Raw genomic sequence first — 24,980 nt, 5'->3', positions numbered from 1 at the left:
CTGGAACGTGGCGGGGAGATAAAGTTGATCAGAAGAGGGGCCATGGTGTCTTAGACAAGTCACTGACTTCACAAATAAGCAGTGGGGTGGTGAGCACGTAAGATGACGAGCCCAAGACTCAGATTTCTGGCTTTGAATTCTGACTTTTTTCCTTATTAGTTAAGTGACCTCAGTGACGTTAATCTCTCTGAGGATATTATTACCCTCAGTAATAACAACAGTACCTACCTTAAAGTGTTGTTGTGAGGATCAGGTAACACATGTAAATCATTTAGCACTATAACTGGCATATTGTAAATGCTCAACAAATATTATTTATTTTTGCCAAATCAATATATTTCAAGAAGTTGAAAAAGGACTAGACAAGACAGAAAAGATAATAATGTTGAAGCTTAATGCAAAAAAAATGTTTTACATGGCACACTCTTACTTTTTTAACTGAAACTACACATATGTTATATAGATCTGAAAAAAAAATGCCTTCAAAGGAGAGGTCACAGGAACACCCAAAGTTAGTGAACTCAGCTAACATAATTATGAAATGTTTTCCTTTAGTGCTGTGATGTCCTTTACCTCAAAACCTAACACAGTGAAATGAGGTGGCTTTGTTTCATACAGGTTTTCAATAATGACCTCATTCTTCCAGCTTTTCTCATGCCCACTGAGCAGAGCAGATCTTCGTTTACAGTCTTTCATCATCAAAATCTTATTAGACTTAGGTTGCACTTATCCAGATAATCCAGACCCACAGAGGCATAAGTAACAGTTTGACATTAGAGAAAAAAAATTAGAAAATGGAAATGGTGAAAACTTTTCTCCCTCCATTCAATGAAACAGAGCACTGTTGGGAGTCATTGAAAACCACACCAGTGTCCTTAGTATCTTAACAGTGTTATATAACTTAAATCACAGGGGAGTTGGGACAAAAATAGAGACTTTATCCCTTTGATTCTTGTGCCCATTGTTAAAATAAAATGAATTCAGGTGTTTTCATAACAAAGCAAGAAAAAGCCACAAAAGAATCCGCATGGGCCATTTACATGAGAGGCCCTTACTTTGTTGTGATTAAAAATTACTTTAAATGATTTCATCAAAAATAAAATAGATAAATGAATTTGCATGGGATTAAAAATATGTAAAAATATTACAGATTTTTAAGATACCTTTAACTTATTTTTATTGATTATAATGGGATAATAATCATATCAAACTCTATCCAAAGGGCGGGGGGAGGGAAATCAAGTAGATTTCTAAGCTTTCTTTCTGAACCAATTTGAATCCTGAAATACTTATAAACAATTCAATGTTACCATGGCATCAGTAGTAACCTATAAAGAATTTCAATGAGTTGTAACTTAAAGTTAATTCTCAATTATCCTCTCTCATGTGGGAGGGTAGTAAGAGATAATCCCCAAATAATTATTTTATTTTAGAACACAATGTAAGTTTTGTTTTCTTCTTTCTTCTATCAGATTTACTTTCATAATGCTTGAATCAATTTATTAATTAATTTAGTAGCTTATGATTATAATGTGGATTGATTACAGCCAATGGTATGCTAGTAAATTAGCTCTTTAGGGAAAAAAAAAAGCCTGATTTGTAGTGTTTGCCTATTTCTATGGTATTAATACTTCTATCATGGCCACTTTCAAGTACCAACAGGATGTCACGGATGTTGAGTTGGGAGGAGATGTACAGAATTAACTCTAGGAAGCCATAAAAGCCAGCTCCAAGCACACCTCTGACAGTTCACATCTTGAAAAGGTCTTATGCATACCATGTAATCTCTGAGTGTATGTAAGAGCTAACTGGTCTTCTGATATTAAACCTCCCAAGATCTGAATTAAATTCAACATCAAATCAGTGGATTGTGTCTAATTGTGAGAATCTCTAGCAGAGTTAAATTAGATTAAAGATAGGCTGGAGGCTGAGGTGGACAGTTTAGGATGGAGAGAGAGCAGTGACATGACTGTTAGTTTGAAGCTAGGTCCCAGATGGCTTGAAGGACTCTTGGGCCAATGTCCCCATTTGCTCTTGTTTTTAGGCACTGACTACTATGTGCCTGCATAAATGATTACAGAATTAAGTACTTCTAAAATACCTTACATGAAACATCTATTACCACTTTATGACTAAAAAATGGTTCAAATTTAAAAGGTAATTTTAAAAGGTTATTTACTGGTCATAGTTACATCATATTTACATATCAGAAGTAAATTAGAGAAAGGGCAAAATGCTTTATTTGTTTTGGGATTTTAAAATTGAACACGAGTGACAAAATTAACATTTCCAAGTATCTGTCCCAGTCTAGAGGTGCCAACTGAGTAACACTACGTACGGATAACAGAAGTCACACCTGATTTCAGTTTACTTCTCTAGATATTTTTAAATGTAATTTTTAAAAGTCAAATTTTAGAAAAAAGAAATGAGAAGCCAGCTTTAAAGAGAAAAATAATGAAAAATATCTCAGTATTAAGACTGATAGTAAAGTTTTAAAAAATTCTTAATAGGATATATGAAACAGTGTTTAACGTAGAAGACATAGCCCATCTTTTAAAATGGCAAATCCCTAAAAACAAAACAAAACAAAAACCCAAAACAAAATGACAAATCCCTAGTAACACTGGCATGCTGAGTGGGTGGGGGGGGGGGGAAGAGCAGCCCACCCGAGTGCTGCAATAAGGTGCATGTCTCTATGCAATTCAAAAACAATAATGAATAACAGTCAGTCTGTTTTTAGTTTTCTATGCATTGGCAATCCAAAATAATGTCAAGTTAAAATATTCCTTCCTTCCTTGACTGGCTGCTCCTACCATACCTCCCTTACTCACCATTGGTAAACTACACACACAACTAGTATTCGGAAATTTAATGTTTAAATCTCCCATAACTCTAAAGCACTAGCTGTCTTTTTCCAAGTTGAAAGTTTCAGCACTTCATGTAACATGGCAAAATTATAAGGTTAAAAGATTCAGTGAAACTATAAAATAGTATTCTCAAATTTCTGAAAGTGATCCTTAAATTAAAAATAGCGATATTTCTTAGTTAAGTCATGTTTTCTACAACAGGCAAGCTGACTTAACACAGACTGTTATAGGTAACCTTGCAGCCCCTGCCAGTGTAGCAGACATATTTGAATCTATCATTTATATATAGAAATTACTGCTTTACTGAAGAAAACGGAAAATATAAAATTATTTTTGGTTTCATCATTGTAACACTAAAATGAAACGAAGACTAGTTTAACAAAATGGCAAATAGTACAAGGTCCTGGTTGAGGTTTAATTATACCTCTGCGAGGTCTGAAAAGAGTGCTTGGCTTGTATTACGTCTCAGTGTATCCCAATAGCTTCTGGAGACAAGTTCCTCAGCATCTGTTTTAAGTACCTGTAGAAGTTTTAAGAAGTACATCTGAAATCTAAAGAATAGTCACAAAGAATGATAATTTATACACTTTTAAGTCTCTTCTAGCCAACCTTGAAAAGAAAACACATTAGCTTACCTGTTTTGTTTTCTGCTGCGCACAACAGTATTATATTACATTGCTGGTAAACCCAGGGTATTTTCGAAGGTGTAATGGTATATAACCACTATTTCCACATACAATGTGGCTCTGTCAAAAAGGATCACATTCCTCAGCCCTCCCCCATGCTGTCTACTGAAACATGCATAACTTCTAAGAAAGTGTGAAATAAAAATTTTATTCACACCTTATGTGAAGTAAATTCATTTGGGCAGTATTTTGGTAATTTTGTAGCAACCTATAAACATCATGCTTAATTTAAAAATCAATTATTATTGGCTAGTGTACATCGCATCAGTGCATCAAAGAAAATGACCACATTCATAAGTAGAGACACAAAATTTAAATCAATCTAAAACTTGTCAAAAAGAAATATGCCAGTTTAGGTTAAACCAAACTAGTCAGGGATTTGGTAGGTATGTCTACTGTGAATAAATAAGGTACTTTCTAACCTTTTGCAAGGATAGAACACTAGCTTCTGTCTCAGTATTGGCTAATCTGAAGGCGGCGAGATCACAATTAAGGGCAGTCTAATCTTCATATGAAAACATAGAACTACAAGCTTAACTTGGGTCTCTGTAAACAAACATAATTAAATGCAGTTTCTGTCAGGATTTATCAGGGAAGATTTCACATGTTCGCAGGCTTGGTATTCTGGTTATTATGAGAAGAAAATGCTGCACGATGTATGCAGGAGTGAGTGTCTAATGATGAGAAGAACTTTTATTTTTGTGTGTGTTAATTTTTAAATCTGGTGCCACTAACAAAATTACAATATGTTTGGGAGTTATTTCAAAAAACCAAGCTTTAGTTCATTATTATTAATTAGAAAAAACACTGCCTATTGCCCATATTTTAATAAAATCTTAATAATAAAGTATTATTTAGCAGGAATCACTTATATAAACATAAACATACTTATTACCATCAGTGTAAATGCAGCAATATGTTAGAGAATCCACTCACCACACCCTCTAGTAATAAAACAAGCTTTAATAACTAAGCAGTTATAAGTCAAATAAAATTAGTTGAATTTAGAGCAAAGTTCATTTTTTTTATATAAGTATGGTAGAACCTCAAATGTTAACTAGATTAAATACTCTGCAAATATTATCTCAATATTTTCAATTTGGATACATTTTTTATTGTAACTGAAAAGGTCAGTATATGATAAAGAAAGGAATTATTAAACCTATCAAACTAGAAAATCAGGCTGACTACACTGTTATTTGAAGGGTAACAGGAATGATTGATTCACTTTGTGAAGCAATGCCTCCTTCCTTCTTCCAACACTGGTCACCATCACCACTCACACACTCACATATGTACACAGACCAACACTGATGACATCAGAAGGATGTTCACAACGTATTAAGGGATAAAAGTGGTTTGACAAACTATATTGATATGGATCTCTATAGAAAAAAATACATTTTCTGAGCTTAGAAAAGAAGTAAATATATTTGAATATACCAATTATCTCTGGTGAGATTAGGATATGTTTTATTTTCTTCTTTTTGCTTTCCTATATTTTAAAATATTTTAAGAATATATATTTATCTATCAGGATCATATACTACTTTTTTCAATAAAAAAATCTTATTTAGAACATAACAGCTTATTGGTCCCTCCTGCAGAAAGCTTTCACACTCAACATTTAGCTCCAAAGATTAAATTATGATAGAATATATAACTGAATTGCTATAACTGCTTATATATGTTGTTTTGTACAGGCAGTCTTTTAGATTAGAGTTTCTGAAAAAAGGAACAATAGTCTCACAGCAACTATTTTCATTCTTTGTATTAAGGGAAAAAAAGCTCACGTATCAGTGATTTTCTCAGCACAGTCATAGATTCCTAGATGTGTGTTTGTTCAGGAGCCAGTATTTAATTTTTTAATGGCTTGGGTGACGAGATTGAGAGTAAATTTTCAGAACATGCAAAACGAGTAGAAAACTTTAACGTCAGAAAAGTATAACACAATATTTAAAATAAGCTTAAAGTAGCAATGAAAATCACAATAGATTTTACAGCAAGAAATGCAAAGCAAATACAAAACCAGAATATATGCCTACAGACTAAGGAAAGACTGAGAAGAGAAGTGCCCAAATATCACTAACTGATGGCTATGAAATAGATATTATAATGCTCTGATGTAAATATAGGAAAATTTGCAAAGACTTCCTGAAGTCTTCTCAGGGTCTTTGATTACTATACAAACTTTAGGTCTCTTTACTAGAATGTTAAGGTAGGTGAAGACTTTTATTAAAAAAGGTAAAAGAAGACATAGATAGTTCATAAGAACTTCAAAAATGGATGGCACAGGAAAAATGATGTCCCAAAAGTACTGTATTCTGAAGCCTGACACATTTTTTGCCTAAGTTTAGAGTCTGTTATTAGTAGAACTTCCTTTAAGTTTGAAGTTTGGTCAAGAATTCCCTCTGAAAAATTCTTAGGTTGAAATCCTAACCTCCAAGGCGATGGTATTCGGAGGAGGTGGGGCCTCTGTGAGGGGAGTAGGTCATGGGGGCAGAGCCTTCATGAATGGGATTAGTGCCCTTATAAAAGGAACTGAGAGAGTTCCTTTGTCTCCTTCCCACCTCGTAAGGACACACTGAGAAAGTGCTATTCATGAACTAGGAAGTAGGCCCTCATCACCCACCACACTGCATCTGCCAGCTACATGATCCTGGACTTCCCACCGTCCAGAACAATGACAAATATTTGTTCTTCATAAGCCACCCAGTTTATGATATTTTTATTATAGCAATATGAATTGACTAAGACGGAAGGAAGGAAATAAAAGAAGGGAGAAAGGAAAGACAGGAGGAAAGAAGAGAAAAGGAAGTTAGGAAAAAAGAAGACTGATTTCAAGAAGGGAATATATCACTGTGGTAAGTAGAATAATGGCTCCCTAAAGTTGTCTGCCTGCAGACAAGTAAATAACCTAGTTACAGTTAGAATCTGAGAAAGATTATACTCTGAGATTAGGCAAACTGGGAAAACAAAAACAAAATAGCAACCCATAGAATCAGACACTAAACTGTCTTTATTATTAGTGATACTCAAAACACAGAAAAAATAAAAACAATAAAAAAGCCTATATAATCTGTGCCATTATGACAACTGTGGCCTGAAAAACTATAATGTGAGACTTGTAATTTAAAGTTACATAGGACTGCAGTTTTCCACAGAAACACACACACATAAACACACACCCACATACACCCACGCACACCCCTTCCCGGAAAAAACACACGTTTAGCCCAGTCCCTAATGAATCTCCACAGACACATTCCAACAAATATATGCTCAAAATACAAAATTACTAAACACATAAGAACATAAACCACCATAAGTGAGAACCAACAGAAACAACAAACAATAGAACAAGACCTGCAGACTTCAGATATTGAAAATAGTAGGTATGGAATACAAAATAAGTTTAATAAGCTTAAAGAATATGAAGCTGCATTTGAAAGTATTTTTCAGTAAGAACAGACTACCAAAAATTAGTTGGTTGATCAGAAAAAGAACCAAATAAAACCTCTGGACATTAAAGATGGAACTACTGAAATTTAATATCATATTATATATAGGTAGGGATAAAATTAGTGAACAGGAATATAACATGTATAACTTATACAGAAATGCAATGTGAAAAGATAAAAATATGGCAAATTATTAAAGAGAAATTAAGGGACATAGAAGAGAACATGAATATCTATGAAAGTTCCAGAAAGCAATTAACAAAGAAAATGGGAAAGAGACTATAATATCCAAAGAAATATTGGCAGTGAATATTCAAGAATTAATGAAAGAAAACAATCCCCATATTTGAGAAGCCTGGTAAACTTCATGATAGATAAAGGCAAAAAGAGAGATACAACTGTAGTAAAATTGTAGAATACTAAAGGCAAACAGAATCTTAAAAGTAGGTAGAAAGAAAAACAAGATTAACTACAAAATAATAATTAGACTCAGAGCTGACCTTTCAATTTCAATAATAGGAACCAGAAAACTGGAATGATATAATTTGCTGAGAATAAATGTCAACCTACGATTATATATCTAATAAAATTATCTTCCCAAATAAGAGCACAGATAAATAAAGATAAAAAATGAATTTATAGAATCAGAATAGATTGGGAGTTGCTAGAGGCAGTTGGTGGTGGTGCGGGGTGGATGAAGATGGTTAAAAGGTACAAACTTCTAGTTATAAGATAAATAAGTCCTGGGGATGTAAGGTACAGCATGGTGACTATGATTAATGATATTGTATATTGGAAGTTGCTAAGAGAGTAGATCTTGAAAGTGCTCATCACAAAACAATTTGTAACTATCTGAGGTGACAGAGGTCAACTAAACTTATTATGGTAATCATTCTGCGATATGTACCTATATTAAATTATGTTGTACACCTTAAACTGACATAGTGTTATATGTCAATTATATCTCAATACAACTGGGAAAAAATAAGGGCAAAATCAAGATAATTCCAGAAAGATCCTCACTTGAGGATATACTTTCTGAGATTAAGATTGTAAGAATTAGAATGAGATTAAAACGGAGATTAAGAAATGGCAAATATGTAAGTAATTCTAAACTAATACTGACCGTATATATTTAAGACATCTAATTTGTGGGATTAAAAAAAAAAGAAAGACAAGAAAAACAAACACTGTATAACCTCAAGTATCCATGCCAGGAGGGAAATGAAAGCCATCGAAGCACTTTAAGACTATTTTTAAGGAAGGGGTGAAGATACGGCCTATCTAATAAGACTTCATTATTTTAAGTATACTTATTATTAAAATTTCAAGAGTAACTATACAAGACATAGAAATATGGTGTCTTCTAAACTAATAGAGAAGAAAATAAAACGAGTAAAAATAAATCTTAGTTAATTCAAAAGAAAGGTAAGAAAGGAAAAGGTATATAGAATGGCTAAAATAAATCCAAATAAATTAATAATCACAGTAATGTAAACTGATGGAATCTGTCAAATTAAAAAGTAGAAATTATCAACCCATATAAAAAAAAACCAATAACATACACAAATTATATGCTTTTAAAAAAGACCTATCAAGATATAAGGACAGAGACCGAAAAAGATATGCCAGGTTTCTATTAATGACAGGCTAGTAAGCAGCAGCAAGCTTCTCATTGAAAATAACTGAAAAAGCTGGACAAAATATAAAATAGTTATATCTTCTTAAAAGTCTACTGTATAGATGTTGTTTGCCTCAGGTACTGTGTTGAGTGATGGTGTAACAGCAATGGTGGGTAAAACTGCTGGTGTCTTAGTACAAGACAGCAGAGGCAACAAAGACCAAGTCATTACATTCTTCAGTTCCATACACTCATATTAAAAAAAAAAATTCACTTAAGAATGTACTTGCTGAAGAATAAAACACATTTTTTTAAATTAATCTTTGAGCACACACTTTTTTAATTTTCAATGTGATGAAACTAGAAGCATTCATAAAACACTTCTGAAGTACAATGGTTGTCTTGAGAAAAAGCCTCTGTGCAAAGGTTTGTGTTGCAAGGCGAACTGGTCACTTCTTTCATGAGCTGCCATTTTTACTTGAAAGAACAATGGCTAGAGAAAGTATAGTTATTCAGACTTTGGTATTTGGTGGGCAGTCTTCTGAAAATGAACCAAGTGAGCCTGTCACTTCAAGGGAAACAATTAGTAGTATTTGTTGCCAAAATAACATACTGCAACAGGTTGAATGCATAAGCATCCATGAGGAACCAGCTGTCTTCTATTAAACCAGACATTATAGAGATTCCCAAAGAATGTGAAATACCACCCTCCTCACTACATTTTTAAAGTTATTTTTCATAAAATATGTTTAACTTGTGAGTTTATTATTTTTAAGTGGATTATTAGTAAATACTTTTAAATTTCTCGGTTTTAATTTCTAATATGGTAAATACAGATACAACCAACATAAATAAAAGCTTTTTTGGGTCCTCTCTAACTTTTCAATAAAGGTACCCTGAGAACAGAATGTTTGAGAACTGCTTACAGCAATAAAAGTGAGTAAACTAGGATTGGATACAACAGTGCAGATGGAACAGGCAGGCATGATGGTTGTGTCAAAGAAGCAAGAACAGAAAAACTCATTTAATATGATCCCATTCATACGAAGCACAAACACGGGTAAAACTAAACTATATTGTTGGGGCGCCTGGGTGGCTCAGTTGGTTAAGCGTCTGCCTTCGGCTCAAGTCATGATCCCGGGGTCCTGGGATGGAGCCCTGCATCGGGCTACCTGCTCAGTGGGGAGTCTGCTTCTCCCTCTCCCTCTGCCTCTCCCCCCTGGCTTGTGCTCTCTCTCACTCACTCTCTCTCTCTCTCTCAAATAAATAAAATCTTAAAAAAAATATATTGTTGAGGATGCATTAAGTAGGTGGTAAAACCACAAAGCAAAGCAAAGAAGTGATTTACATAAACGTCATGATTGTGGCTATCTTTTGGAGGAGAGGGAGGGATTATGATTAGAAAGACCTAGGAAGGGGCATTTGGGGGCATGGCAATGTTTTATTTATTGATCTATACAAGATCTATACTTTCATTATTAATTGTATATTTACATTTTACTTGCAGTAAATTTCGAACTAAAAAGTGTATTTTAAAAATAAGGGAAAGTTTCATTACTAAAGAACAGAAAATGAAACTAAATAGAAAATAATACAAAATATTAATAAAAATAAAGTTGGTATATTTATTTTGACAACTATATTGATTTTTAGGCAAAAAACATTTCTAGAGATCTAAGGATAGTATATAAGAGAAGATTCAATTCACTAAAAAGATTTAAGAAATCTATATTCTTATAGCAGGGAATAACAATGCTTCAAAATATAAAAAATTTAAAAATAACAGAATTACAAGTAGAAATTAACAAGTCTATCACTGTAAGTATAATTTAACATACTAATTAACAGATCAAGCTGACAAAAATATTGATAAAGATAGAGGTTTAAAACACATATTAACATGTTTGGTCTTATATATAATAAAACTCTGTACCCTAGTTGGAGAATACACATTCTTTTCAAACACAGACATTGTTTTAGTCCATAAAACAAGTTTCAACACATGTCAAAAACTGTATAAAAATTGGCATTTTTCTGACTACAGTGGAATTAGGGTAATTAAAATAATCTTTAAAAAACTTAAAAAAACCATATAGGACATTTCAAAGTAAAATATACTTGATTTGCACTATTTATTCTTTTGAATTCTTAATACTTGTTTTCATTCCTGTGGCAAGATAATCAAGAGTTGAATATATGAGAAATATGGAAAGAATCATGGTTATTCAGAACAGAAAAGGCTATAAGGTAACTATCTTCATGCATATGAAGGAGAATGCTCAACCTTACACTGTAGGAGGAAATAATTTGACATAATACAGGCAGAATCTACTGGAAGAGTGATTAAATTTTCTAACAGGCTATTACAGAGGCCACAGAATCTCTCTATAGTCAAAGTGAGGAGGGTCCCTGCCTTTCCTGAAGGAACTTCTTCTAAAGTTAGACTCTTAGGTTATATTCAGCTCCATGAACTGCGCTCACATTAGATACTATGGCCCTCCAGTGGATCTACAATTTTGGAAACTAGCACATAACTGCCAGTTAATTCATAATATTGTACTAATATATTCGTGCAATATGTACATCATGGTATTATATAAATTTTCGGGCCAACTGAACTTTTTTCTAATTTTCAACAAATTTCTCTTGTTTGTTTGCATGTTTTTGAAAATGATCATTCCTTTCTGGGCCAAAATTTTTTTTCTATTAGAGGAAAAAAATGTCAGTTTATATAACCAACAAAACCCTAAGGGAGTTGAAAAGTCATGCAAAATCCATTTAATAAGACTGTGGATAAAAATGACATCAAGTTACACGACTTTAAAATATGTATTTTAGGGGTGCCTGGGTGGCTCAGTTGTTAAGTGTCTGCCTTCAGCTCAGGTCATGATCCCAGGGTCCTGGGATCGAGCCCCACATTGGGCTCCCTGCTCAGCAGGAAGCCTGCTTCTCCCTCTCCCACTCCCCCTGCTTGTGTTCCCTTTCTCGCTGTGTCTCTGGTCAAATAAATAAATAAAATCTTTAAAAAAAATGTATTTTATATTCTTAGATGGAAAAAATGTCTTCAATTAAATAACAAAAATAAAAAATACTATCACAATAAAATGTAAAATCATATATTTACTTTACTATTAAATAAGCAAGCATAATATAAGCAAAATAGGCAATTTAAATCGGCTTCTTAATATCATTCTCTTACTCTCTGAGTGACTGCAATTTCTATATGTAACTTAAACTAGAGCTATGTTAGTACCTGTTTCCTTTTAATGATAGTATTCTGGAATGTATATTTTTAAAAATCACATAATCATCTATATGAAAATTATTTGAGTTTAAAGGAAAAATGTAAAATGCCACAGTTGGAAAAATGGCTCGTGCAATGACACATGAGATTAGAAGAATAAGTTAAAGTCACAAATATTATTAACATTTATTAAGTTTCAGACGGCATATGGCATTATAATCTATGAGATTTTCATTTTATACATTCTTACAAATTTTTGAAATGATTAATAGAGGAACATTAAAATTTTTAAGAAAATGGCAGACTATTTACTGGAAACAGTAGTGAATTTTGTAGTAAAAATTTAAAGTACTTGTGAGTTACCAAAACAATTAGTCATAAGGGTCCCATGGACTTGGCTTATTCTCCAACCTGTTCTAGGTCCATTCCTTGTGACTGAAGCAAGATACCTTGGATTTATTTTATGCTGAATCATTCTCCAATGTATGTTTAAATCTAGAACAGAGTTAATTTTTATAGTATGGAATTTTGATCAACTCTCCAACACAGGAGACAGCACACCTGCTTTAGAGTTGCACACTTAGGACTGTAACAATTTCAAGCAGGATACTGAGTCAGTAAACCTGAATTCAAGGGCTCCTCTTGGGGAGTCTGTATAATTTGAAAGATCCTTCCAAGTGACTTAAGGATCCTTGGGGAAATTCAATGAACTGTGCATGTTTACATTCAAAAGGGGCCATGGCCTTTTGTCAGTTGTTTAGGAGCTGGGCTAACCAACAAGCTCTGACTTTCTAGGAGGAAGGAAAGAAGAAAAGCTTAGCATAAGAATATCTGGAAGGTATTTGCAGGAACTCTCAACTTTTTCAAGAAAAGAAGAGTCTGAAAATCATAATCCTCTTCTTAGAAATAACATGATACAGTGATATAGTAAATATATCAGGTATCATACCAGGCTTCTGTATAGACCACAGGCAGTAGGCAGGCAACAAAAGTTTTAGAAAAATTTTGCAGAAATACTAATGACTAAGAAAAGTCTATCTGTTAATATTCTCTTTATTAGAGTTGAGAAAAGACTGTATCAGATGGAGAGATCTAGTTTTTAAAATACCTGTGTTCTGCAGGAGCATAGCCTGAGAATCTGCTCCATAATTTGTATTTACTCTTCAAATACTGCTGAAAAATATAAAATTTTCATTATTTTACCAGAGCTTTTGGTGGTTGTTCACTCAGCTTTTCAATCTAAGTTTAAAGATATACAATGGCTCTGTAAATTTTAGTCTTCTCATAAATCTAGGAAGGAAATAGAAAATTTTGGCTTGGCTGCACCTTATTATATTCAATAAATTCCTAAACATTCTCAATAGCAGATATAGCTGTATATAAAGAAATAACATTATCAAATATAACAGGTGAGGGCTATTTACATAAAGAACATTTAAAGTATTGTACATACACTATTAGTAGGAGAATGGTATCCATAAAGTTGAAGACGCTGACATAGAGCACAAAGGGCCAAATGAAGTGTCACATTTCAGAATGAACCCAAGTATAGCAAAAGAAAAAAAGAAAAAGACGACAAAATAATCAATTAGGAAGGGCAAATCATTATGCTACATTCTATATAGAGCACACAATACAAGTGGGATAAATGTTAAAGATGAGTAGCAAAGTTTTTCAAATCTCATATAATTAAATATTAAATGAATCTGTGCTCATTTCAACCATTTTCATTTTAACTCTCTGATCAACTACTGCTTTGAGTAAAACATTCCTCTGAAGTACACGGTTTTATTTAGACATGCTTCAGCAATTCTATATGGGTTAGGGGAAAAATCTAGATATAGCAGCATGGCAGTGGAATGGTATGAGAGATCTGCAGTGGAATCTTGTTCTGTTCTTTTTAGTGCTGTGATCTTAGGCAAGTTAATGAACCTCTCTAAGATGGCTTTCTCATCTGTGAATGGTATGATACTTACCTGGCAGAAATGTAGTGATGACTAAATGGGCGTAACATTTATAATGGATATGGCACAGAGTGTCCCAAGAAATATTATGTTCCCTTCTTTCCTTCTGAAGCATATACTATTAAGTGGCTATATGTTTTAGCTCATTTAATCTCCATAACAATCACATGTGGTCATTAGTACTATTATCCCCTTGTACAAATGAAGAAACTGAGGCACAGGCAGGTTAAGGACCTGTTCAAGGTCACCCAGATAATAAATGACTCCTAAGCCTGTGTTATACTGTCTCCCTAATGTAATCGATATATTTTCACTACACACTAAATTTCAATGGCTTAAAAACTGAAAAATCTCATCAGTTCAGATTTGCATTATTTAACATGTGGCAACAATTAACAGTAAGTTACCACTAATCATCATTATTGTTAAACATAGTAACAAATATTTGTAGAGAGCTATACTGTCTTAGAATGCTATTTATTTAGTTCAGAGGCTGTACTAAAGTTTATTTCTGAATTGTCTTAAGGAATAGTTTTGATAGCTAAATTATGTAAATAAATTTCAGGAGCACTAATTAAACTCTGTAAGATAAATACCTATGAGGTACCTGTGTAGATCAATGACTCTAGTAAGCATTTCTTTACATATAAGCAAGTTATACAGTATATTACTTAAAAATTCTTTTTATCTGTTCTTTAAAACAAGTCTCCTTCTCCATATATTTGCTAGAGAATGCTTCACTGACCTGTACGCATATAAAATTATACAATTTAGGGTATGCTGATATAATTTAAGTTTCATAATTCAGATAGACTGTCCCTAATTAATCCAAGTTAATGAGGTTTTTCTGTATCATTATTATGAGCTATTTGCATTAAATCAGCATTAACTTTACTTTACTTGGGTTGCAATAAAGCTCAGAGCCAAGCTTTGTGCTGACACTAACTTTTCCCAGTGTGGGTTGTCTGCTATCATTTCACCCTTTCCTCTCTCCCTTTGTTATTTGACTTACATATTTTAGTAAATGTTAATGATTAAAATAGTATGGTGTTTTTCTTGGAAGATCCACAAGTCCTTTCTGGAAGTAGTATAAACAAATAAATAGAACAGTTAAATTTCTGAAAGTAATGTAAATACCGCGTGTTTCAATTATGCTCAAATAAAAAAAACAAATTTATATCCATTGAAATATGATCTTTTCTATCACTGAGGTATCTCAAAAGGTTAATTAACATAGTTCAACCTCCTAAATGATATTTTATTAACAACTTGGCTATCCAGTTAAGTATAATCCATCAAAATTAAACAATTGCTTACTCTTTCAATATGTTATCTACAGAAAATAAAATTTATGAAGGTATTTAATTCTCTAGTGTTATTTGCTAATATTCTAAAAAATGGCATTTATGGGGCTAATTCCTATGGGATTTATAGATTATAATTTAAAAACCATGAGACCTGAATTAGAGAATTCGTAATGCCCCTTTTAATTCCTGGCTAACATTATATCAGCTCTTTGATTTTTTAAGAGTGTCTTCCATAAGCTTTGTCAATTAGAATACAGAGGGTGGTTCAACAAATATTGATAATTATAGTCAAATATACTATGAAATAATAAGTATTTCATATCCTGGTAATCTGATTTTATTAATATAAATATAAATATAAATATACACTTAATCTATTGGGATTGAATGTGGTACCATCTGCTATAGATAATCCATGTTTTTAAAAAACATAATACATATCCTTATAATAATGAAAATCATAAAAAAAAGTTGCAACTCCCTGAGGTTAGTTATTTGAATTCCAGGTAGACCAACTAAACTACTGCACAGGGTCACTAATTTGCAAAGGAAAGAGTTATCATTTACATCTCAACAAAACTGTGTTTCTGCTAAGTACCAGATGAAAAAATATGCTATAGTGGGTAAAAGTACAGTTTGGGAGCTGCCCAGCCATGGACTCCAATCTTGGCTTTGACATAATTACAGATAATAAGAGAACTATTAGCAGATTAAATGAGAAAATGCATGCAAAGCATCTACTACAGTCCCTGATAGTAAGAACTCAGAACATGTTTGTTATTTTTATTATATGAACCTGGGATACTGTCAGACTGAAATATGTGGGATAAACAAAAAGGAAACTGGTAGGAAAATGGAGGGAAATGTTCCTTAACTCTACCTTCAGAATAAGTTGAAAACATTAGTCATCCGAGAAGAGCCTATATTTCTAAGAATTCAAAAAAACATATTATTCCTTGTTTTTGTTTCGACATTCATATGGCTATAATGCCACTAAATTCACTTACATGTATAATTAAATCTTTGCAATTCACCTTTAAATTTTTTCATGCATAATGATCTGTATTCATCTATTATATGATATACCCTTCAAATCTCATGGATAACAACAATATGGATGAAAATGATATAATGAGTGGGATTATGGACACACATGTTTAATATCAATATTTGATATAATATTGATAGAGATGCATATAAATCTGAAGCAAATTTTCTACGTAAGAGCTTTAGAAAGTTTTCCCAAAAGGGACAGCTCCACAGTTACAGACTTTATTGTTTTTCAACATGAATAAAATAATTCTCAGCTAGAAAACCCACCTTAAACTACTATAAATTATTCTTACCAGCATTGCACGCTTTTCTTCATCTCCTTTTGTTTCTCTCTTTTCATTTTTTTTCCTGAATATCTCTTGAAGCTAAAAGAGAAAGTGATCAAGAATCAAATCTCCAGTGAGTTTCTGGGTACCTAGTTACCACTCTGTGCTAGGTATATTCTAAAAACAAAGAATTAGCTTCATCTACCAAGAACATTAAAACTACTTTAGATACATTTTCTGACACCAACTTTTTTTTCCTGAGAAAAAGAAAACACACCCTTTGCTATCGGCAGCCTGTGGTTCACTTAAATGTACAAAATTATAGCTTTACCTTATCTCTAAGACATAAAGACAGGGAGTTTGTGACACACAAATAAAAGAGATGAAGCCTACTGGGGTAGAAATAACACTGGAATAGAATTCAGGGACTCTGGGTGTGAGCCCATCTTCTGTCACATACTAATTTTGTGATGGTGGACAGGTCACATATCCCTCACGAGGCTCCACTTGACTCATATATGAAATGAGGACGCCCCCTTAAGTCCCTTTCAGGTATCTGTACATTGTGGGAGAAGCATGGGCTCTGTGTACAACCCCTTGGGCAAGTTACTCTAATTATTCGAGGGATTGTTTTCCATTTCCAGAACATGTAGATAATTCCTTACTTTAGAGGAATATTTTTTTTTCCTCCAGCTACATTGAGGTACAATCACCAGGTCTTGTAAGAATGCTGTGCAAAGGAAATATTACAGATAGTTACTCAGCACATTGCCTGTCACATAGTAACCTCTCAAGAGATGTCAGCTCTATTATCAATAGTATCATTACCTCTTTAAAAGCCTATTTTACAAATGGAAGCTTAGTCCTACCTCTATCACAGCTTTCTGGGGAGGTCACTGTTCGTGGCTTTGTAACTGGAACAGCTATCTTAACTCTTCATTTCATTTTGTATGGCAATAGTTGAAAGTCAAATAAAACGTATCACCTCCCAAGATATGTGATAACACAAATACAGTATAGAACCTGAATGATTTTTTAACAAATACATTTATTTTCACACTTTTTCTTAGTGAAAAGAGTTTTTTTTAGCAAGGGTTATTAATAATCATTTTTTAAGTAGGCGGGAGAATCATAGGTTTTAGACCTCTACAAGGAAGTCAGCTTAACTCTACCTCCTGCTTTCAGGAATTCTTTGCTGTTTACAAATAAAAACAACAAACAAAAAACATCACCTATGAGGCAGCAGGACAGCCACTGCAAAGAGTAAACCGCAGCAAAGAGTAGAGAGGGGAAACAAGTTGTACGTGAACGTTTTTACCTCCCATCCCCACCAACAGACAATATTCCAAAGGACATCTATAGAGACACCTTTCAATGCACTGAGTTCCTAAAGGTACTCTTTTAGTCAATGGGGTAGAACTTGGCAGTGTTGCCACAGAAAATTTATTAAAAATTATTTAGAATACTAGGCCCATTCTGAAAGTCCTAAAATAGTTTTATGCTATCATAACAAAACTATATTAAACTAAATCTGTTTATTTTAGGGTGTTAGGAACATGTCTATCTTTGCAGTGAAACTGAAAACTCTCACCTCCCCACCATCCTGAAAAGCACTTGAATGAGGGGTCCTTCACGGTTCCAGGTCCCAATGGTGTGGCTTAGGGACTGTCCCCAGGCAAGGGCTACATGGGTGTTAGAGTAAGTCATCTGATAGATCCCAGTAATTAGTCTGCTTGCTTCCTTTTGAATGGCTACTGATTATGACAAGGATTTTTATCTCTTCCTTTTTCTACCACAGAAAAGAATGATTTCATAGTTTCTCTTCCATGTTCCAGCCTCTGAGGAAAATATTAAGCTGTTTAAGAGGTTTTTTGAGGGATTTTTAATGGCTTGTTACAAAAGAAAATAGAAAATAAAATGGCTATTTATATGCCATCTCTTCCTTTTCTTTTAGCTAGGAAATATAGGTAAATACAGAATTGAACATAAATGTTAAGGGTAGAACTTGTTACTGTAAGCATCTCTACTTTGGAGAAAAAAAATAGAATAGGCATTTTGCCACTGAAAAAGATGCAGGATCCATGGGTAAAAAGAAATAGGAAAATTCTGGAAGGGGAAGTGGCAAGATGAGTGAGCAGCTGATGATGTTGCCAAACCAGCACCAAGCTGCATCAGTCAGGTGAGAAAGACTGAAGGCAGATACCTAAGAACAATCTTATTCTCCCCATTTTAGATCAGCCCTTGTTCAAAGACAAGAAAAAGGAATAGCAAAATGGGGACAAGACTGGAATATAAGGCAGTCATGAGTGGAAGAGAAAAGCAGAAAGAAAAATCACAGGTCCTATCATGAGAAGGAAGGGAAGTTCCGGTGGCAAAGAGCTGTGGGTGGGGGGCTGATACGATGGGGTCTGAGCATAACTGAGCATATACCACACCTCTGAACTGCCTGTCATCCACCCAGTGGAAAATATCTGACTCATTTCAAATGTTCAGAAAACATGTAAACAATTATAATCATCTTCATATAATGAATACAATTTATATATATATATATATTTTTAAAGATTTTATTTATTTATTTGACAGAGAGAGATACAGCGAGAGAGGGAACACAAGCAGGGGGGGTGGGAGAGGGAGAAGCAGGCTCCCCGCGGAGCAGGGAGCCTGATGCGGGGATCGATCCCAGGACCCTGGGATCATGACCTGAGCCGAAGGCACACGCTTAACGACTGAGCCACCCAGGCGCCCCTACAATTTATATTTTTATAATATAAAAATTATTTAAAGTACACGATGCTATACTTCTTTATTAAATTAAGGTGAAAGCATAAATTTTTCACTCTTCCTTCTACGTTATTCCAAATAATGCAAAAACATAAGGATGTAAGTAAGCAATATTTATTAAAAAAATGCAGCACATAATATACATACCACCAAAAACTCCTTTTTATCCACCATCTCATTGCCATCAGTGTCAAACATGTTGAAAGCTATTCTAAAACCTGCATGTGGCTCTGCCAGAAAGAACAGAAAAGTACTTGTGAAATGGAAAAATGTTTTTAAAGTGCAGTTGTAAATAGTTAAGTATACTCTGTACAAAAATACTTTCTTTCATCAAGAAATTAAAAGCAGCAGTTTACTATTAATGAAATATAATAAAAGCTATATATGTATACATCTTTCTATTTCATGTGTTAGCACTCTTAGCAACAAAACTGGTAATACACTTTAAAAGTATTTGTCTGATACCTGCTGTGCAGCACAGGCAGTATAATTTAACTACCTTAACTTCCAAAAATAAATACTTCTTTTTGTTATCCCAAGTTTGTCAGTTTAAAAGGGAAATAGCAAATCATCACATATGTTCAATATTTAGAACAAAAGAAAAAAAATATGACACAATGGACCAATCCTGATTCTTAGGAAAATCAGAATGGAAATGACCTATGAAAATAAATGTCAAGCACAAGAGATTACATATTGGGTTTAAACTTTCAGAAGCTTCAAAAGCAGAAATATAAAATAAAAGAGGCTTGAATAATTCTCAATTCCCCAAAATACAAGGAACAATTATTTTTCAGAGAAAGACACACTTTTAAACACTAAGAACTATTTAATTTTATGAACCTTATAATGAGGTTCAATCCCTTTATCCCTTCTAAGGCATAAAGAAAACCTCAACAGAAGAAAACTTACATATCCTTCAAAGAGAAGCTCAGTGCACATGCCTTTGTGAAACATCTGACCCTTTCTTTTTTTAAGATTTCATCCATTCATTTATTTTAGAGAGAGAGAGCGCACATGCGCACACACACACACACACACACACACACACACACATACAGGCGCACGCAGTCGCGTGAGGGGTGGAGTGGTAGAGGGGGAGCGAGAGGGAGAATCTCAAGCAGACTCCACACTGAACACAGAGCCTGATGTGGGGCTGGATCTCAAGACCCCAAGATCATGACCTGAGCCAAAACCAAGGGTCAGTAGCTTAACGGACTGATCCACCTAGGCTCCCTCTGACCCTTTCTTTTGAGATGACTGGCAAAAAGTTTTTAAAAGGGACTTCCATAGATATATTTGGCATTACCTGTTGTAAAATCTTGAAACTAGCAAAAGAGAAGCATGTAACCTTACTTTCTTAACTGGTAATAGCTGTCTCTGAAAATGGAAACAGAAGCCAGTCTTATATGCAAGCTCATTTCTGGCATATAGTTTAGGAATTGAAACTTACTTTCATCAGCATTCAGTTGAGAAAGAAATAAAAAATTTCATTATCTCTAATAACCAAGTTTTAAGCTTTAAAATGATCTTGAAAATACATAATGAAAAGAAGTCTTCACTGTTTGGAAGGGAAAATGAAGTAAAAATAATAAATAGCAAAGAGGAAAGAATCATAGACAGGTAAGGTGAATTCTCTAGCCCACTTTCTGCCAGCTCTCACAGTTTTCTGCCAGTTTTCACATTTCTCTTGGTTCTAATCTAAAAAACAACCAAAAGTTTTCAATTCAAATTCCCAGAAGTTTCTAGAATAGGTTCTGAACTCCAAAGGAAGATTCACTGCATCCAAAGATCCTAACCTTTCCATGTAAGCAAAACCACCATAGGTTTTTTCCCGACACTCTTATCCATACCCTGTCCCATCTCAACAAGTGGCTTTCCTAACCAGTTCTATTATATTCTTGCCTGTCACTCGCTGGTTTAGGTATTTCAGACTTAACGGTTTTGCAACCAAAGTTGTTCTATAGCTAACAATGTAACTTTTTCACAAGTCTCTGAGAACTCCTTGGTACTCCTCTAATTTTCATGGAGTATTCATCATTGACTAGACTTGAATCATAATGGCTTCCAGCGTGGAACAACCTCAGATAGTTGTATTACTAACTGCACAACATTTCTTGTTCTTCAGCACCAACATTTTAATTTCATTTTGAGTCCAGGAGGAAAAAAAATACAAGAAAAAATAAAGGATAATTTTCGAAATTCACATGCACACATGTACATCCCCCAAACTTCCTGCGACAGAACTCCAACATAACATCATTCATTACTAAATTCAGAATAACATAATGGCTCCGATTTTTCTAATCATAGAAGTACAAGGAATTTTTCATTTGTTTCTAATGGCAGAGTTTCACGGATAATTCGTATTTCCAGACATCTCCACAAATCCCCACAAACAGAAATCCCTCTAGCAATATTCTTTCATTTATTCTTTTTTTTCACTCATTCACCAACTAGTTTTTGAGAGGCTACCATGTGCTAGACATTGTCCAGAAATGGACAAAAAAAGAGAAAATCTTTGCCATCATGGACCGTGCATTCAAGTATGGGGAGACAGACAAAAACATATAAACCAATAAATACTTTCAAGTAGTTTTAAGTGCTATGAAGAAAATAAAACATGGTAAAGGGATAAAAAGGGAGAGGTAAGAGAGGGAGCTATTTTAGGGAGGATAGTCAAGAAGGGTTCACATTTCACATTCAAACGAAACCTGAATAATGTTTATTATCATGAGGATCTTGAGGAAAAAGCACTGATGGCAGAGGGAGCAGAAAGTACAAATTCCTGAGGTGAGAATTCAAGGAACAGAAAAGCCAGGTGGCTGGAGCACAGTGAACAATAGCAGGTAAGTTCCTGCATTAAATACAATGAAATTTAACTGAAATCATTAGTAAGCCCTTCTTATATTTCATAAAAATTGCTGCATATGAGAGGCAGAGAATAACAAAGCTGTTTTAGTATGTATAATGGGTATTCTGATACACTCACAGTTAGAAGACTCATTCTTTCACACTAGTCTTAAGAAACTTAATATTTCAATGAGTGTAGCAGGAAATTTACAAATCCCTACATGACCTGACTTTTAGGCTTTCATGTAAACCCAAAGGAATGATATATGATATAAAATTTATAATTTATGAGCATTTTATTCCTATACCATATGCCATAAAAATATTTATGTCTTTGACTCTTGATAGTGCTATTTGCTGATAACATTTAGACATGAATTTTGCAAAATAACCACAGATAAACCTAAAGTGATTTTCAATAGTAAGAGAATCTAAGATTTGTTTTCCAAGATTCTTATTTAAAAACAAAACTGTATCCAAAAGTAGACTCAATGAGTACACTTACTTGTTAAAATACATAAAAGAAAAAGATATTCTGTGTAAGAAATCACACCTAGAAGAAAAATAGTATTAGTCATGTTATATATAAAATATTACTTTATCAAGCAAAATATTATTCTTACAGTAATAAGTTATATTAATAAGGAACTTACTGTTTTAAAGAAAATGCTAAGTATTGTTTTAAATAAGACTAAACTATTAAAAATCATGGCAAAAGAAGCAACAACATTAATTTTAATTTGTTTCACAATGCTTCTGTAGAAACTCATGCAAAATTCCCATTAATACCCCTAGATATATTGGCCAAGAAAGCAAAATTATATTGTTTATTTATAACTGTAACTTTAAACTTGTTGCTAGTTTTCAATGGATGAACTAACATAAAATAAAAAGGTTGGAAATGGTTAAACTGTAAAGTGCTTAATTACTTCTTAATAACTCTTGAAAAAAATAACAAATAACTCTTGAAAAAAACATTTAGATATTCCTGCTTAAAATATGATTTCTGTAATCGCATTAAAAAACAAAACTCTGTATCACTTTTCTGCTTTCAAGTTATTATTATTTTTGACAAAGTTAATGGTTCTATTAAATGTACTCTAAGAAGTTTTTGTCTTAATTACATGGCTTACACTTTCTGAATATTGCATCCCGAGTTCTCTGTAATCCTAGTATTACAAAGTTTAAAAGGTAAATACAAATATATATTCTGTTACTCAAATTCTTGCTTTTGGACATAACACCCCAAACTAGAACTAACGCTTAATTGAGCTTCTAGGTGGATCCTGAGAAAATTAAAATCAGGAATAAGTCAGTAACACTTCTCCAGATATCAGATAGTCCTAACGTTTAGTAAAAGCGTATACAAAAATCCTTAAATAATCAGATTGTGAACCTTGAAAGTCCATTCTACCTGATGTTCTTTGAGGCTCCGCTCTTTGTTACAGAACAAAGAGAAGAGAAGTCACTGTCAGGCAGTTTGTCAGAAAACTTGAAGGGAACTAGCTGGAGGCCCTGAAAGCATTCCCTTCTTTTGTTTATACTACAATATTGTGACCTATAGACAGATAGTTCTGGTTGACTGCCATGAATGTTATGGGAGAAAGATTCTGGAATGGTCAATGTATATAAAAGATACAATACCTAGATTCCATAGGGATCCCTCATAGAAAGAAAGAGAGAGAAAGAAAAAGAGAGAAAGAAAGAAAGAAAGAAAGAAGAAAGAAAGAAAGAAAGAAAGAAAGAAAGAAAGAAAGAAAGAAAGAAAGAAAGAAAGAAAGAAAGAAAAAGAAAAAGGGAGAAAGAAAGAAAGAAAGAAAGAAAAAGAAAGAAGAAAGAAAGAAAGAAAGAAAGAAAAGGAGAAAGGAAAGAAAGAAAGAAAAAGAAAAAGAAAAAAAGAAAGAAAAAAGGGGAATGAGATTGGGAAATGGATTCTCTGTCTCTACAATCCCATCATCACTGACTGTTGTTCTAATTGACCTGGTGGAACACACAAGAGATGTCGGTTGATATAAAGAAGTTTAATAACTGTATCTTTTATTTGATAATTAACTCAAGATTTCCCTCAGTGAACAATTAGCAGTGAGAGTACTAATCATAATTATCATGGTAGGTACTTGTTTGTAGGACCAAATGGTTTTTGAGGTGGTGTAATCCACACCCAAGAACAAAGTGAAATTTATGATATAATTTAATAAAAATGATCAAGGAAAAGAGAAAATACTACTCAACATGAACTGTAGATTCTTAATGCTTTCCAATTACAAAAATGGAAAACTATTAGACTCACCTTTTATTTTAAGGCCACCCCAGATCAAAAAAATAAAATAAAAATACATATGCTAAGCATATAAAAAAAAGGGTAAGAAAGATGTCAACTACGTTTCTTTTGAAAATTCAATAAAAGAGTTCTAAGGGAAGTTCCTTAAAAACATTATACTGTTTAGTTCCTATATCATGATACGTTACATAGTTGGCTGTTATAACTAAGTCTGAAGTACATGTTTTCATAAATGTTGCATATCAATTAATTTTTTGTAAAACTGCATAACATTTTCTTGCGGGGGTAATACTTTAAGCAGATAAAATGCAATTGTAAATTAATCTCCAATAGCTCTCAAGATTTAGCTTTAAAATTCCTTTGCCACTTAAACCTATCTATAAAAAAGCAAGGCTCTCTGTGACATTCTACTTCGCCTAACCTAATGGTTCTAAAACTTTTTGTGTACATGGATTCCTTTGATAATCCAATCACGATGACACAGCTCTGCACTATCCTACAGGGTAGCCATTGGTCACATGTGGCAACTTAAATTTAAAATAAATAAAATTAAATACAATAAAGAATTCAGTTCCTCTATTACAGTAGCCACA

At 33.4% G+C, this 24,980-nt stretch overlaps 1 protein-coding gene across 1 annotated transcript in view; it reads right to left on the bottom strand.

Moving 5' to 3' along the window:
- The window catches only part of MICU3 (mitochondrial calcium uptake family member 3), a 104,550-nt gene that overhangs the window by 21,805 nt on the left and 57,765 nt on the right, over positions 1–24,980 (bottom strand). Inside the window, 5 exon segments of the mRNA XM_027598495.2 lie at positions 3,292–3,387; positions 13,333–13,371; positions 16,497–16,568; positions 19,401–19,483; positions 22,612–22,659. Of these exon segments, the coding sequence (XP_027454296.2) occupies positions 3,292–3,387; positions 13,333–13,371; positions 16,497–16,568; positions 19,401–19,483; positions 22,612–22,659 (338 nt within the window).

This window comes from Zalophus californianus, chromosome 2 (assembly GCF_009762305.2).
Source record: "Zalophus californianus isolate mZalCal1 chromosome 2, mZalCal1.pri.v2, whole genome shotgun sequence".
NCBI lineage: Eukaryota > Metazoa > Chordata > Mammalia > Carnivora > Otariidae > Zalophus > Zalophus californianus.
This window is presented reverse-complemented; position numbering and strand designations above follow the sequence as displayed.